At 38.9% G+C, this 16,199-nt stretch overlaps 1 protein-coding gene and 1 long non-coding RNA gene across 3 annotated transcripts in view; one reads left to right on the forward strand and one right to left on the reverse strand.

The window, feature by feature from the left end:
• The window catches only part of LOC125246256, a 260,532-nt gene extending 250,254 nt beyond the window's left edge, over nt 1-10,278 (forward strand). Inside the window, exon 8 of one of the 2 annotated variants that reach the window (XR_007179802.1) lies at nt 10,168-10,278. This is a non-coding gene — a long non-coding RNA (uncharacterized LOC125246256). The remainder of the gene's footprint in view (nt 1-10,167) is intronic. The other variant, XR_007179805.1, reaches the window with a different exon arrangement.
• The window catches only part of snd1 (staphylococcal nuclease and tudor domain containing 1), a 184,031-nt gene that overhangs the window by 13,464 nt on the left and 154,368 nt on the right, over nt 1-16,199 (reverse strand). The window contains exons 19-21 of the mRNA XM_048157179.1: nt 3,748-3,871; nt 2,076-2,145; nt 938-1,051 (exon numbers count right to left, since the gene is read on the reverse strand). Coding sequence (XP_048013136.1) covers nt 938-1,051; nt 2,076-2,145; nt 3,748-3,871 — 308 coding nt within the window. The remainder of the gene's footprint in view (nt 1-937; nt 1,052-2,075; nt 2,146-3,747; nt 3,872-16,199) is intronic.

Raw genomic sequence — 16,199 nt, forward strand, 5'->3', positions numbered from 1 at the left:
AGTACTGCGATAATGATAAATGTAGATTTGCAAACAAAGAAGAGATCAAAATACCTCCACACCAACACAATGTTTCACAAATGTTCAATGCACGAGGTGAGAGATACAGATCTGATCTTTCTTGCTCACACACACACACACACACAGTTTGCTCTTGTGAGCCAACCCAGTCTCCATGGCAACCTCAGCGCATGTTCCCCTTGGGGGGAGTTATGGTGGGGGTACGAGATACAGAGGCCATCCAGAACGAGAGAAAGAGACAGAGATAGAGAGAGAACAATGCGCCTACCTCAAAGATCACAAAACAACAGCAGTATTAACAGGGCAGGTGGCATGATGCCACACCTACACACAAACACACACCTACTCACACAAACACACATCTACACACACAAGCAGACCTGGCGGAAAATGTTCCCTTGTATGCATTTCGTCACACAATTTAACAACATGTAACTAGCATAAAGGCTTAATTTGGGATATTGCCATTCTATGGTACTGCTTCCTACGAAGAACACACTGAAGACAACCTACTTTAAACGTAGTAGTATGCTACATTATTACAAGTCACATGACCTCATTACATGCATATTTAATTCAAGTACTTATTTTGATTGTTTATTTCATATTTAATTAGTAGTTATATAAATATATATATATATTTTTATTTTGCATTGTGGAATATAATACCCCACACAGTCTAGTGTCGTACGGCTATTATATGCAGAAAGTTTGGAATATTCTGCAAAGTATGCAAACATATCCAAAACAGCTAAACTAGCATGATGTGACTCATAATTCCTCTCTTTTATAACGTGGATGTGACTCTAGCTTTTGCGTGCATGCTCTATGTGTCTTACAGGACCTGTTTGAAGGCCATGGTCTACAATGAATCACATGGCAATGTGCGCATGGACGTTTTAGTACGTTAACTTACATCCTGTGGGACCTGAATGAAGGCAAATGCGTACTCTGTAGCCTGTGGAGGAAGTGTACGCGTGCTGAAGGCTGGAGGAAGGGCTGCAAGACGTGTGGAGGATAATATCTCTCTCTGAAACGACAAGAGAGAGATTGTCACATTGTTGTGTTATAAAACAGACTTCATACCTCTTTCATACACCGACTGCCTGTACAAGGTCCTCATTAAATGGAGGAGGTGTGAGTACAGCACAGCAGATAAAAGCAAAGTCAAGGATAACTCTTTACTCCTCCACATGCCACACTCAAAGCCAGCAACACAATATGAGAGACACACACTCTCTCTCTCTCTCTACTGGGTCGCAGTTGAGCGCTCTGGTCATGTGTCTTCAGAACAGAACATGTGAACACAGCAGGCTAAAGAATCTGCTTAGCACAGAGACTCGAGCAAAGGCTAGAGAATACAGAGAATAAGAACTACAGACAGAGAGAGAGAGAGAGACTAGAAGAGGGACAAACAGACAGAAGACAGATGAAAGTACAAAGCAAAAAGACTGGCTAGTTCTGTATGGGGGGTTATACAGCAATATTTCAGAGGATGAGCAGCAGGAACACATATCATGAACACGGTGAACATATATATATATATATATATATATATATATATATATATATAAGATATGCAGAACAAAGAGCAGGTGGACAAAGAGAAAAGAAAGAGGTACACTGTCTGTGAAAAGAGAAGGACGGCACAGAGAATACAGAGATGTGAGAGAAGGCCTGTTGTGTGAGAAATGTTTAATCACATGCATCTTTTCTCTTGTGCTGGCCTGGAGCTTTCCGCCCTGGGCAGAGAAACAGCAAAGCATGCTGGGTACTGCATTCTTAAAGCCTCTTTTAAACTTACTAACATCATTTCCTTGCAAAACCACATTTATTCTGCATTTCAGCCAATGCAGCTGTGAAGGTATGGAGAGGAATTGTTTTCCACACGTGTGGCATTTTGAATGATGGATTCAGTGCTGGCTTTTGAAAGCAGATGCAGTATTTTAAACACAATTCAGAACATTCATCAGTCAGCACCTTTTTTCTCCACTCAGGAGATGCTGCGCTACATCCAGATTACGTATCAACCTTCCTGCAAAGCCGATACTCACGTTTCCATAGTCGATGTAGAACACGTGAACTTTTGCTGGAGATTCAACTCTCTCAATGCGTGCTCTGTACCTACAGAAAGAGAGAGAGAGATAGAGGAGAAAGTTTCAGTTTCACTCACTGATCAGAGGGAAAAACAGGTTCAGCAGTTCAATCCAAAAGCATTGGACATCTTAATGAAAAAGTTTGCCATCAAATGGCACCCACTGGTATACACTACATGGCACCAATTTACCAGCTCTTTGTTGACGGAAATAGGGAGTATAAGTGATCTTAAAACACCCCACTTTAGAAAAGGTAAATGTTTTTGTGCCCCTAACTGTACAGTACAGGCTGATCTTTTATGGGTCAGAAGACAGAGCTGATCTTGTATTCATAACCTCATGCTCTGAAAACTCAAGAAGCCTCTCATATTCATAAAGAGCAGTTCAAAGCTCTGCGTGACACCTCAAACAAAAGAGAAGTCAAAGAAGAGTTTCCATTCTCATCTAATCAAACTGAGATATTCCGACCCACTCGAGACCCCCTGCCCATTCCAAACCATCTACTTATGCTAAAACACCTCAATCATTCCAAAACCACCGCATGATCCAGGGACCCAAGCTCTTTCTGCTGGCTGCAGACTGAATTGTCTCCTCCCTCCCTGCATATCACAGACTTAATGAGCTCTTACTCCACAGAATGACATTCTGGGAAAACACAGCCCCCAAAGCTGACTGGGATGTAAAGAAAGTGCCTGTTAGCAACATAAACATTTAGAGAACCTACTTCTCAGAGACAATTAACATTAAAGAATAACTTGTTAACAATTAAAAGAGAAATTTTAGGAATTTTCTTGGGTGGAGTTCAATTGAGATTTTAAAAGAGCAAGACGACATCAACAAAAACACCAGCAGATGCTTGAATAATGAGTCGCCCCACTGAGGATGCAGCCTGTTCAGAGTCTACAAGAGGACAATAGAAGCTTCCAGACTCCCTAATGGACAAAGAACTCATTAGAGCAGTCCAAGGTCCTGCAATCTAGGGCAGATTATACTTATAACCAACAGATGGTTAACTATAAAATGATTTCAACAATGAATATGAGGGTAAATCAGTCCCTGTGAAAATAGTTTGCTGAGAAATGGTGCCTTTCTGCTTTTAATTTTTATTCACCAAAGTTATCTTCCTTGAAACTAAGGATGCACTAAAATTATCCCAATATTAGAGACTTTTTCCTTTAATATTTTATTTTATAATGCAATTTGACAATTATAATAATTGCTGTTTAATCTAATGTTTGCTTAAAGTTAATCATTAAAATCACCAAAAAGTACTAAAACGAGCAAATATCCATCTTTCATACTGTGCATCATACTGTGATGCTGGCCATTTATTGGTTATCAGCCATAACATAAAAATAATTTTCAGCCAGAAAAAAAAAAAACATTATGTGCCAGAATTTTAATGCAAGTACATTTCTACTTGAAACATCAAATCACTTGCCCACATCAGCAAGATGACTCATCTTTACCTCTCAAAACCAGACAAGAACATCCTGCACAGCAACTCTGACAAATATTTTATTACATTTACTTATTAAAAGACATTAATAAATGAAAAGGTCTTTGGTTTAAACCAGGAAACTCAGCTTTTATAGCAGAAGCCATTAGGAGACTTTTTTTGGGCTCTCACCATTCTCCGTCAGCAAACTTTGCGATGCAGAAATCCCCTCTGCGCGGGGCAAAGGATCCTTCCACTGGAGGCTGGGCGGCAATCTCTCCTCGCATGCTCTCCATCAGGTTCTCCAGCTTAGTTCCTGCAGAGATGAGGACGGCAAAAAGGTGAACATCTTTTTGTAAACCATCACACTTATCAAACAGGCTTGCGTGACTTGATTTGGCTCCACGTTCAAAGACCAAGAATCATCCTGATCGAGTGATTGAATGATTTATAGCATAATGGGCCGATTTGATGAGGAATTGCGAGTGACTGGCCTCTGCCAACACCGTTTTTCCAACAAAGAAGCCCTGATAGCCCTGGAGAGGAAAAGCATAATATTATACTTGTTCAGCCAGACAGCAGATACTAAATTACATTCATTTGTTGACAACCGACGTCCATTGACTTTTGCTGGGCCTGGGGTCTGTTGCAAATACGGAAATAATATTGGATTAAGATCCACAAATCCTCGCCTCTCTAACGCACTAGAACCCGCTTAAGGGAGGACGTGTGACCCAAGCAAGCTCTCAAATCAACCAAAGGCCAGTAAGGTTTTAATATCAAAATGGCTTGAAAGGCCTTTTTAATGAGAACGCCCACTATAGATATTTACTTTTTTTTTTTCCAGCCAGACTCTTTCAGCTGTTCGTTCATTTCTCTCATCAACAGAGCAATCAGTATAATCGCTGAGGTGTGGGGTTTGCTGGGGTATGGAAATGTGACGAAATGGCCCCACAGTCAGGCATGAATAATGTTGTAAGTGCGCAAAGCGAAGAGAGAGAGAGAGAAAAAAAGAACGAGAGCTGTAATGTGCGACAAACACCAAACATCCCTGCAGGAAAGCTGTTAAAATAAGCCAACTAATGGGCCTGTCTTAAGCTGCTCCATTTTCGCCCCCCTCCTCCGACGTCACTGGGGCTATTATGAAAAAGGTTTGCTAGCATCGGAATATTTACATGTATTAAATGAAAAGACGAGGATAACGAGGGGAGAGAGAGCGTTTAAAACGTAGCGTAAATCTACATTCAAGCAGCCTTAAGCCTGCATGCAGCTAATTAGCATGATGCCAACTCAAACAGAGCAGCGCTAGCGTGTGAACGTATGTTTGTGTACGTGTGTGGGGCGCAGGAGGGTATTTGATGGCAGATTTCCAAAAGGGGTGCGGCTTAAATGCTCTATTTTATTGGCTAACCCACCAGCATCCAGCCTGCTAAACGGTTAATTAGCACATATGGGAAGACACGTGCGCACACACACAAACTTCTCAGCTGATCCTCGCACAGTAGAGATATTAGCAACGTTTTGAGGAGGCAGCAGTTTTTGAGAAGTGAAGGGGGGAGAACGTGGCTGTGTGACTGTGGCTAGAGTAGCGTGTCAGATGACAACTGAACGTGCAGCCTTGATTTATTAAACTAATTTAAAAAGTTTTGCATTTTCTTCCCAGGCAGCAGGGCAACGAGAGTGTGTTCCCCGGCTTCGTTCATCCATGCCCCACTTCCAGCCCTGCGAGAGCTCGCTAAATAATAAATAAGGAAGGGGGGTGTCCTCCGTACGCGTTATAAAGGTTTAATGGAGGCAGCGCGTTTAACCCAATTAATCCAAGGAGCACTCAATTAGAACGCATGGACCGGGCAGAGAAAAAGTCTCTATTATAGACAATGGCTGCTAATTAAAATTAATGCACTGGCTTATAATACATGTCAAAGAATACAAAACTCACTCCAAACACTGCTGAAGGAATCGAAAATGGTTCCAGATGTCAAATTTCATCCTTCATCAGGTGACAAAACATAACTAATGATGTCACTATTAGAAGGTGGCAAATATGATATTAAAACTACAGAAGGTGGGAAGGCTTTCAGTAATTAATTAATTCACCTCTCCAAACTATTATCTGGCTTCAAAAGACTCAAAATTCACCTTTGGTGTTCCATGAAAAAAAAAAAAAAAAACGATGGTTTTGGAAATACACCAGGGAGAATACATTTATGGGTGATAAATATGGGAATTATTTTTATAATTAATATTTTAATAACTAATCACTTTTATGGAATGTTTTAGTTTTTATTATAAGTGATTTATCCATGCACATCTTTTTTTTAAATTTGTAATCTTTAAAGCAAAAAGATGAACTTTACTCCTCGCAATGGCAAATCTTCTCTGATGACGTGCGCAAAATCCAACGATCCAACCAATTTGTGAAGGACAAAATCCAAGTCCCGCCCCAAATTTTTTATTCTTCAAGAAGCAGTTTCACTTGGATATACTTCAGGGAAGGAAAGATGATCACAATTTCCGTTTCATGCTGACTTTAAGTAGTACTGTGAGAGTATAGTAATACTTCAGATATACCATGGTACATGTAGCAAGGTATTTACATGATATTAGGGATGTGACAGAGTGGAAATTTTCCCACCAGTTACTCAACGTTTGACAACACCGGTAATACCGGTATCACTGGGACAGGACGGGGCGGATCTGGAGTTGGAGTTTTCCCCCTTTTTCCACCTCACTTTTAAATTGCTTACGGTGCATGTCCATGGGCGTAGAGCAAGCGTTTGCAGTTAATTTCTATGGAAGCTCAACTGAAAATGCTTGACACAGACTATCGCAGCAAGCCTACATGATATGGTAAAGGGCTGAAACGATTAGTCGACAAATATTTTTGTTGTTGAATAGTCTTGATCTCATTTGACCTATTTGAAGGGCCTGCAATAATGCGGTTTGACCAGTGAGGCGCTGTAGCACAACACTGCAATACAGTCCTCCCGGATCCTATAGAAGACGACACTGCGCTTCAGAGTGCATAGTGCAAACGAAACGGTAGAATGTAGGAGTTTAACATAAAACAAGCACAACGTTTAGCATAACTACAAAAAATGCTGCCATGCAGGGCCACCAACTCTCATTCAAACTCACTGTTCTTACACCACACATCCATCTTCACACACAGTTAAAGATACATCGCAGAGCAAAAAGGACAGACAACGTGCTGACAGATGAGACAGATCAGGTTACTTTTGATATAAAACAAAGTCTCAGCTGTTAAATTGTCAATTTTACTACAGGATTCAAACAATACATGTGGTTTTGGCGCTCTTTAATGTGGCGTGACAGATCGCTGTAGCGCCTCAGGTCAAGTGGCAGGTGAACCTATTGTCTCTTCCTCTTTTCTGCTATTACAGCACAAAATAAACATGAATGAACATCAAAAAGTATGTTGAAAGATAAAGTACAACTTACTGAAATGAATCCATCTCTAATGCAATCACTTAATCAGAGTTTCAACCACAGATAGACGTCAATAAAACAGCTTGCAAACAAGTATATCACAAAATGTTACATTTACCTCAGGAAAGACCATAAACTCGGTTAAAAAAAAAAAAAAAAAAAAATCTAGAGAGGAGCATTTTTCAAAAAATTTGCACAATATTACATATTCATATTTTTACTCATTAAAAGGTTATTGCAATTCCCAGACTTAATAAAAACACAGCACCAATCATTTTAACAGTATTTTTAACAAAGTAATTAAAAATACACTTTCAAAAGCTGAAGTGATTTCCTTGTTTTATTCATTAGTTAAAGTATAACTCAGTATTTCAAGTAATTGCTAGTGGAATAATCGAACAAAGCATACTGATTAATCAGTGTAATCGATGATTAGCGATTAACCGTTCCAAAAAAATAATCTTTTATTGCAGCCCTAATATGGTATATTCTTCAGAAAACATGTTAATGATGTGGGGGAAAAACACTAATACCATGATACTTCTATGTTAATCAGCAACCTAACAGAACTCTTAGGGAGACTTCGTCAACTTAATAAGGAAGTACTCTTAGTTTGCGTTTTTGATCTAGAAGCACGCTAACAAGACCTGCAGTGTTCCATATGGTACGGGTTGAGGTGTTCAGCCCTGCTTACGTTCCCTGTATGCTTCATTACATCCTCCTTAGCTGATATACTGGAGGATATAATGAAGGATTCAGCTTTAATTACGGTGGGGTCGTGTTCTCTAGTGCCTACTGTAAATCTGCAACACTCCCCTGACTGCGCGTGTGAGAGTTTTCAGCGCATCGTGCTTTGCGCACAGCTAGCTCACGGTCAGTGTGTAATGTTAATTAGCACAAGCTGAACGTGTCTACGGATTTGGACTCACCTCCTGCTCTGATGAGGGTCGAGTGAGCCTTATAGAGGACATGAGGTGGGAGCTCACAGATGAGCCTGAAAGAGTCAACTATGAGATGAAACCTTTTCTTTTCAGATAACACAGTGAGCAGGACTGTCAAGGACTCTTAGCTAATGTAAATGTTTAATCTCCAAAGTCAAAGGTTCTCTGCATGAAAAATGCCTCTCTCTCTCCCACACATATAGGTTATCTATTTGCATTCTAAAATTACTTCTCGTTTATGACATATTCCCCAATTTACATTTTACATTCACTCCAAAGCGACATACATTGCATTCAAGGACATTTCATCAGTTCATGAATTCCCTGGGAATCAAACCCATGACCTTGACTTTGGTAGCGCCATGTTCTACTGGACTAATACTAATATTAATTTAATATTGTATTTTATATTATTTGAGTATTAATAAAGTTTAATAACATATTTATACATACAAATATTACAGAATTTTAATTTTCCTTCACATTTTCATTTTATTTGGATCACTAATAGTTTGGCAGATGAAAGATTCACAGGTTACGCTGCGAATATTTACAACAATGTATTAAAAATGCGAGAATCCTTGTTCATTTTAAAGGTCTCCATCTCAGTTACTCTATATGCGGATGATTCACTCCTCACGTATAACACACCGTCTTGACATTACAAGCTATGAGGGATGAGCACCGCTTGTACACTCATGGCATAGCTGCAAAAAGCCCTATAAATATCCCACACCTGCGTTTATTTGCATTAGAAAGACGAGTCTACCGTAATCGCATCCAGTGGGTCAAACACTTCCACGCCTACCTCACGTTACCCACAATGCAACCAAGTGGGATCAACCTCTCACTCTGAGCTTTTTACACCATTTGAAAACAACAGCTGGAGAAAGAGAGAGAGAAATCCACAGAGAGAAAGGTCGATGCCACAGAGACAGGAGAGCATTTCAACAAATATCATGTTCATTGCTTTTCTGCATCCAATAATTAATTGCGTTTGCTAAGGCAAGCTTCACTATTATTTATGGTTCGTACTTGGGGTTAGAGATTTGAAATACAGTAACTAACTCATCCCACGTTGTTTATGCTACATCCTTATGGCTTGATAAGAGGTGTGCTGTTATTTTTTTCCTGAGTGATCAGACTCCCAATTTTTGCCTGGCAGACATAATAGATAGAAAAAAAAATCCCATCGACTTACATTGATATCTATAGATATCGATATGACATATATATAGATTAGAATATCAGAGATGTATGGGTGGACTTTCTTTGACTTAAGCAACCACCTTGCAATGCCCTAAGCAGCACCCAAGCAACCACAATGTACTAAAAAGCACTCAGAACACCTTAGCGACTCATAGAAATGCCCTTACAATTCCTTAAATTGTATTTATATGTGCTGCTACGGCAGCAGCTGAGAGCAACTCATTTGAAAATGCACAGAGAAGAATGATTAGACTTAATAACAACGTTATTGAGATATTATTCCATCAAACGATTCCCAGAGGGAACGAAACTAAAGAAATGTGACAATAATACTGATGTCTCCAAATCACCACATTAAACAGAAATTCAGCCACAATTCCTATGCATAAATACAGCATGTAGTGTGATTCGCACAAAATCTGCAAACAACCCCAACTCAAGAAAAAAAGTGACATTATATTTTTGATAAAAAATATTTTTGACTTAAAAAAAAAAAAAAAAAAAAAAAAAAAAATCCAGGCACATTATCACAATAAGAATTACGTGGGAGTTGTATTTAATTTTTATGAAAATGTTTAATTAAAAAAAAACGTAATGTTCCTAAAAATGGCTTCATTTTCTTTCTTTTCAGGTGAATTATGACCTGTGCATGACATGACATGGGAGAAAGTCAATTAAGCAAAATAAAAATGATTAAATATTAAATTATTTAAATATCATTAAATATTATTAATAAAACATGAGGCATGTTCAGCATTTCTAAATTATTTAATAACCAAATATGACACATTGAGAGAATGTGTATGACAGGAAAAACAAATAGTCTGTTATAATCAGCTTAATTTTTAAATTTGACCACAAGTATAAGGAATGCCACCCACGGAGAGAAAAGAAAAAACAAGCACACACTTGCCAAAGAGCCAATGATCACCCCTCTCTCAAAGCCATTTGCAGTAACGTCTTTATCTCTTTCAAACAGTGATGTTCATTCTCTCTTTTCCTTCCTCTCCAGGTAAAAGCGGCAGCCCACGCCGAGCTTAAGGACAAAGCCACATTTCACACTGACACCAGGGCGGCACGTGGTGACGTGGGCTGGCCCACCTGTCCGCTCGTCTCATTAAACATTCATTGGCGGGTAGACGGGGTCCGTTCTGCAAGGATAAGGGTAGTATTAAAGAATTTCACCTCCCCTCCCGGGGTTCGTGATTGACTCTGAGCGGGAGACAGGGCGGGAATGAGGTGAAAAGCAGATGGAGCGACCTCAATGAGAAAAGATTCACCCGCTGCACATCTACAGGCTCCTCCAGCTGCTTATAGCATTACATTAGGGAAAACAAACAGAGGCAGAGATATTAAAAGCCTCTGTTCAGCGTTGGGACTAGAAAAAACATGACAAACACATGTACATACACACAGGCGCACGTAAAGAGGGATATAGACAACAATCCCAGGGTTGTGCACAATGTACCCCATTCTGGTGTACAGACGGCACAGCGGTTTCACAGCAATCAGTGCCCAGTGCTAAATTATAGTTCTGTGATTTCAAAGCCATTGTGAAGAAAGGGCAGGGGCAGCACCTGCGTCGTTTTCCCTCCCATCGCACAGGCTGTGGGTGAGACTCTGACTCTGCGTTTTGATTGCAAGTTTACAAATATACCCATAAAGCTCTGCAGTGGCTCCAGGCACCTTTTTGGTTTCTGCCTCTTTAAAAGTGGTCAAAGTAAAGAGGCCATTTTGTTACCCGCTTCATAATCATATAAAGCTTCAATAATCCACAATAATGCTTCATAAAGCCAAAAGAGTTTGAGGAAACCTGGCTTTGAATACAGTATTACAGTATTATAAAATTGTATTACAGTAAATTAAAAACAGTAAATTAAAAAAAAATAATAATGTTAATGCACTTCATTTTCAAACTTGTTTTAAAAATGTTTTATAATAAACTGATTATTTTTTCTTTAGATTTTTTGGTGTGCGTCAACAACACTAAAGTCAATTATACAAAACCAAAAAACCAAAAAAAAAAAAAAACAATTAGTAAATATTAAAATTAATAATAATAATAATAATAATAATAATAATAATAATAACAACAACAACAATAATGTCATTTATTATTCTATAAAATAAAATACATTTCCTAATGGACATTATTACTAATTAACATATTGGGAAAGCAAAAAATCTTGAACCAAAGTCAGGAACATTACAGACACAATTACCTAAAGCCTCGTATAAATCTACAGAACAGGGTTTATCCCTGACAAACAGGAGATGTTCAGACTACACTCGAGTGCTAATCAAGAGTGCTTCACACTGCGGCTCACACCTCCACGCCTACAGACTCCCCTCCAGCGCTGAAATCAATACAAAGTACCAGCGTTCACCCCCCTTAATTAAATCAATATCAAAGCATCGTTTCCAGTCACTCCACTTGTGAAGCGCAACCAACGAAAAAGAAGAATTGCTTTGCAGAGGACCAACAGTAAGGTAATAAATAGAACCAGAAAGTGGTGGATGTTTCTTGGAACAGTGAGTACAAATTAAGGAGAGACAGGAAAAAGAACCCCCCCCGCTAGGCATGTGGGCTGGATTTCATTAGGTGTAAAACAGCTGTTGCATGTAGGGGTGAGTGGTGGTGGATGAGTATAAACTGGCACCTGGTAAGGGAACCACTCCAGTCATTAAGCTCTGTGCCAGAGACGGCCTCCCTACCCTCACTGGCCAAACTAATACAACCACTGCCCAAGACACTCATGAACCAGAATTATCAAACAGATGTACAGTATTACAGTCTCTCTGCTGGTTACAGGCAAGGATTTAACCAAAGGAAGACTGGTGAGATGCACCAAAGGTCATTTACAAAAAAAAGGCCAACGTTTAAAGGGGGTGGGGGGCAATAAGGATATCTACAAATCTTAATTTTCATTTTTAAAAATGATTTTATAAAGGTTATTGTGGTGTATTTACAGTTAGTTATTTACTTACTATTTTTAAAGGGTTAGTTCACACAAAAATGAAAATTCAGATATTTATTGTACACCCTCATGTCGTTCCACACCCGTAAGACATTTTTGATAAATTCCGATGGCTCAGTGAGGCCTGCATTGAAAGCAAGTTAATTTACACTTTCAGATGCCCAGAAAGGTAATAAAGTTATATTTAAAACAGTTCATGTGACTACAGTGGTTCAACCTTAAAGGAACACTCCACTTTTTTTGAAAATAGCCTAATTTTCCAACTCCCCTAGAGTTAAACAGTTGAGTTTTACCGTTTTCAAGTCCATTCAGCCGATTTCCGGGTCTGGCGGTACCACTTTTAGCATAGCTTAGCATAGTTCATTGAATCTGATGAGACCGTTAGCATCTCGCTCAAAAATGAACAAAGAGTTTTGATATTTTTCCTATTTAAAACTTGACTCTCCTGTAGTTACATCGTGTACTAAGACCGACGGAAAATGAAAAGTTGCGATTTTCTAGGCCAATATGGCTAGGAACTATACTCTCGTTCCGGCGTAATAATCAAGGAACGTTGCTGCCGTACCATGGGTGCAGCAGGCGCAATGATATAACGCAGCGTCTCTCACAAATGTCTCCATGGTTGCAAAGGCACGCTCCCTGTGGAAACAGGGGGTCACAGGCGGTGCGTAATATCATTGCGCCTGCTGCACCCATGGTATGGCAGCAAAGTTGAAAAAAAGTGGAGTGTTCCTTTAATGTTATGAAGCGACAAGAATACTTTTTGTCCACCAAAAAAAAAAACTTTATTCAACAATATCTAGTGACGGAGGATTTCAAAACACTGCTTCATGAAGCTTCAAAGCTTTACGAATCTTTTGTTTCGAATCAGTGGTTCGGAGCACCAAAGTCACTTGATTTCAGTAAACGAGGCTTCGTTATGTCGTAAGTGTTTTGAAATTTCAATGGTTCACGTGACTTTGGCAGTTTGATATGCGCTCCGAACCACTAATCCAAAACAAAAGATTCGTAAGACCCGAAGCTTCATGAAGCAGTGTTTCGAAATCGCCCATCACTAAATATAGTTGAATAAAGTCAGTATTTCGTTTTTTAGGTGCACAAAAAGTATTCTCGTCGCTTCATAACATTAAGGTTGAACCACTGTAGTCAAATGAACCGTTTTAAATATGCCTTTAGTAGCTTTCTGGGTGTTTGAAAGTGTAAATTAACTTGCTTTAAATGGAGGCCTCACTGAGCCATGGGATTTTATGAAAAATATCTTAATTTGTGTTCCGAAGATGAACAAAGGTCTTATGGGTGAGGAACGACATGAGGGTGAATAATAAATGACAATTTTAATTTTTGGGTCAACTAACCCTTTAAAGGTCCCGTTTTTCGTGGTTTTTTGAAGCTTTGATTGTGTTTATAGTGTGCAATATAACATGTGTTCATGTTTCGCGTGTAAAAAAACACAGTATTTTTCACATAATTTACTTATCTGTATACCGCTGTTTCCACTGTCATAAAAACGGGCTGATGACTTCCTTGTTCTATGAAGTCCCTCCTTCAGAAATACGTAACGAGTTCTGATTGTGCCAGCGGTTCCTGTGTTGTGATTCGACAGCAGCTTCTGCTACATCTTTCAAGAATAATCTTTGTGCGAATCCGGCATTAAACTGATTGAGATTGAGGAAGCTGTCCTCAGCAAAATGTGCTGCACATAGTTTTACATGTGGATTATAATTTTCGGGGGCCGAGTTAAACATAAATTGTAACCATTGATCTCTAAGTACAGCGTCCCTGGGAAGGCCAAACAAAGGTGATTGGACTGCGGGATGAAAATAACAGCGTTTCGACGACATGGCGACAAACACACTCTGCAAACGCAACTCTTGCTATTCTCCGTGGGAGCGCAACAAGACCACGCCCCCTTTTTTGTGTATTCCTGTGGGCGGAGGTTAGTCAAAAAACTGTTTTAGTGATGTCATTAAAGAAGGAAGTAGAGGGATGTAGTCCAAACTGGCCGTTCGATGTAGGCGACTTCTGTTAAATAAAATCTCGCTTGGCATTGAACTTTGAGCTTTAAAATTTTACAGATTTTATTTATACTCTAACAACAACATTACACACTAACTAAAGTTTGAAACATGGGATCACGAAGAACGAGACCTTTAACTTTACTCTGTATCTTAAATATCTGATGAAATTAAAAATAAAAGAAAAATGTAACATGCAAAGGCCGCACACTGTCAACAGCTTTAAGGCATGGCTAAAAAAGTAAAAGCAATATAAACTATTTTTGTTATACAGTAATAGAAATAAAAATATATAAACAATATATTTAAACATTTAGGGAAAAAAAATATCGCAAACTATTTTAATGTCATGCAGCAATATAAAAAAATATATATAAAAAATGATTACCATTTAAACTTAGGGCAGAGAAAAAAACAATTGTTTTTAAATCTCTGACAAATTTTTGAAAATAACAATAGTCAAATTCCCTGATATTTCCATTTTTTAATGACAGATCAAGCGCATGGGAGAAAAATAAAGAAAGGAGACAAACCTGTCATACATAATTATACTAACTGCAAACTGACACGTAATTATACTCCCAAATATCTACACAAGGTGACAAACCCATCTCTGCTATGAATTAGTTTCCACCAGCTGAAGACAAACAGCAGCTAATACGTCTGTTGGAGACGTGGTTGCTGACGCTAATGCCGAATCTAATCTGTCAGTGCGGGTAACTGAAAGTGTTCATTACTTTACTGAGGTTTCAGTTACACAACTACATAGCACCCCCACCCTAGAGAGAAATTACACACGGCCTCTGGAGATACACACAAACGTTCCTTTGCCCAAGGAATTACGTTTCACTACTGATCCCACACTTTGAGTAATTAAATCTAACTAATTAAAGAACACAGAGAAAAGGAAAAGAATTGATAGAGACAGAGAGAGGCAGCGCGCGCAAGCTTTTCCCTGCTCCGCATGGGGTGCTGGAAACCGGAGATGTTATCAGGGCGATTTGTGGGTGTTTAGAGTCTTTTAAATGAAGTCGTGAGCTGAGATCATCACAGCGTCAAGCCATGCATTAACCGCAGACTGCGCAGTGCTCATAAGAGATGGCAGCTTCAGCCCAGTGATACCACAAAATCAATCAGAGCTGTTTATTTTCAGTCAACACATCTCTGTATAACAGCCTGAGTTTGATTCGCTGGGGAAAATAGCTATGCAGAGGTTGCAGACATGTTCAGATTTTGTCAAAACTTGATTTGATTACTATTTACACTGAAATGATGATAGTGGCAAAACACATATTGCAGACATGTGCTCGGATTGAATTACGGTGTGATATGCTGCAATACTCCACACTTCTTTTTAGAGATGGTTTGAAGTCGTCAGAAAACATGGATTGAGAGTGCAGGAAATAGCTGTGCATTTATTGGCACAGACTACCTGTTCCATGATGACAAAGTGGATCTGTGAACTGAATTTGTAAAATTTTTTATCCGAGAACCTTAATTTCTTTTAAAACAAGTCAATGAACTCGACAGACACTATGGTAAGGGGCAACTATTATCTGCACATCAAATGCTGAAAAGATCAAAATATTCTTTTCACATCCTCTCTGGTGTCAACTAATAGCGAAAATTTCCTATAACTGATGGCAAAAATTAACATGAATAATCTGTTTAAGAAGGTCATCAAAATCACAATGATGCAACGATGACTGTCCTGTTCCTTTTTAAGCTTATGAATGTGGCCTTGATGAAAAAAAGCGTTAGAGTTTCATATAATTGTTTTCCTCTTTAAAGCTTAGGTGTTTAATGTTAAAGTGCCACAGAGCTTCCAATGTTTTAAAGTGGCAAAAAATCTTTTCATTTATTTTGAAAGGACATTAATGCAAATTACAGTTTGTTCCACCTAGCGGCATTTAGTCCTCCCTGAGGTAGTTGGTACAGTACAGCCTCCTTTAGTGTATTAAGCACTAAGCTGTAAACAGAATTCAATCTTGCATAGGTCTTTTTTTGTAGGGCTGATAAAAACAAAACAAAAAAAAAGTTTTTAGGTCACA

The sequence above is a fragment of the Megalobrama amblycephala genome, linkage group LG14 (genome assembly GCF_018812025.1).
Source record: "Megalobrama amblycephala isolate DHTTF-2021 linkage group LG14, ASM1881202v1, whole genome shotgun sequence".
NCBI classification, from domain to species: Eukaryota; Metazoa; Chordata; class Actinopteri; order Cypriniformes; family Xenocyprididae; genus Megalobrama; species Megalobrama amblycephala.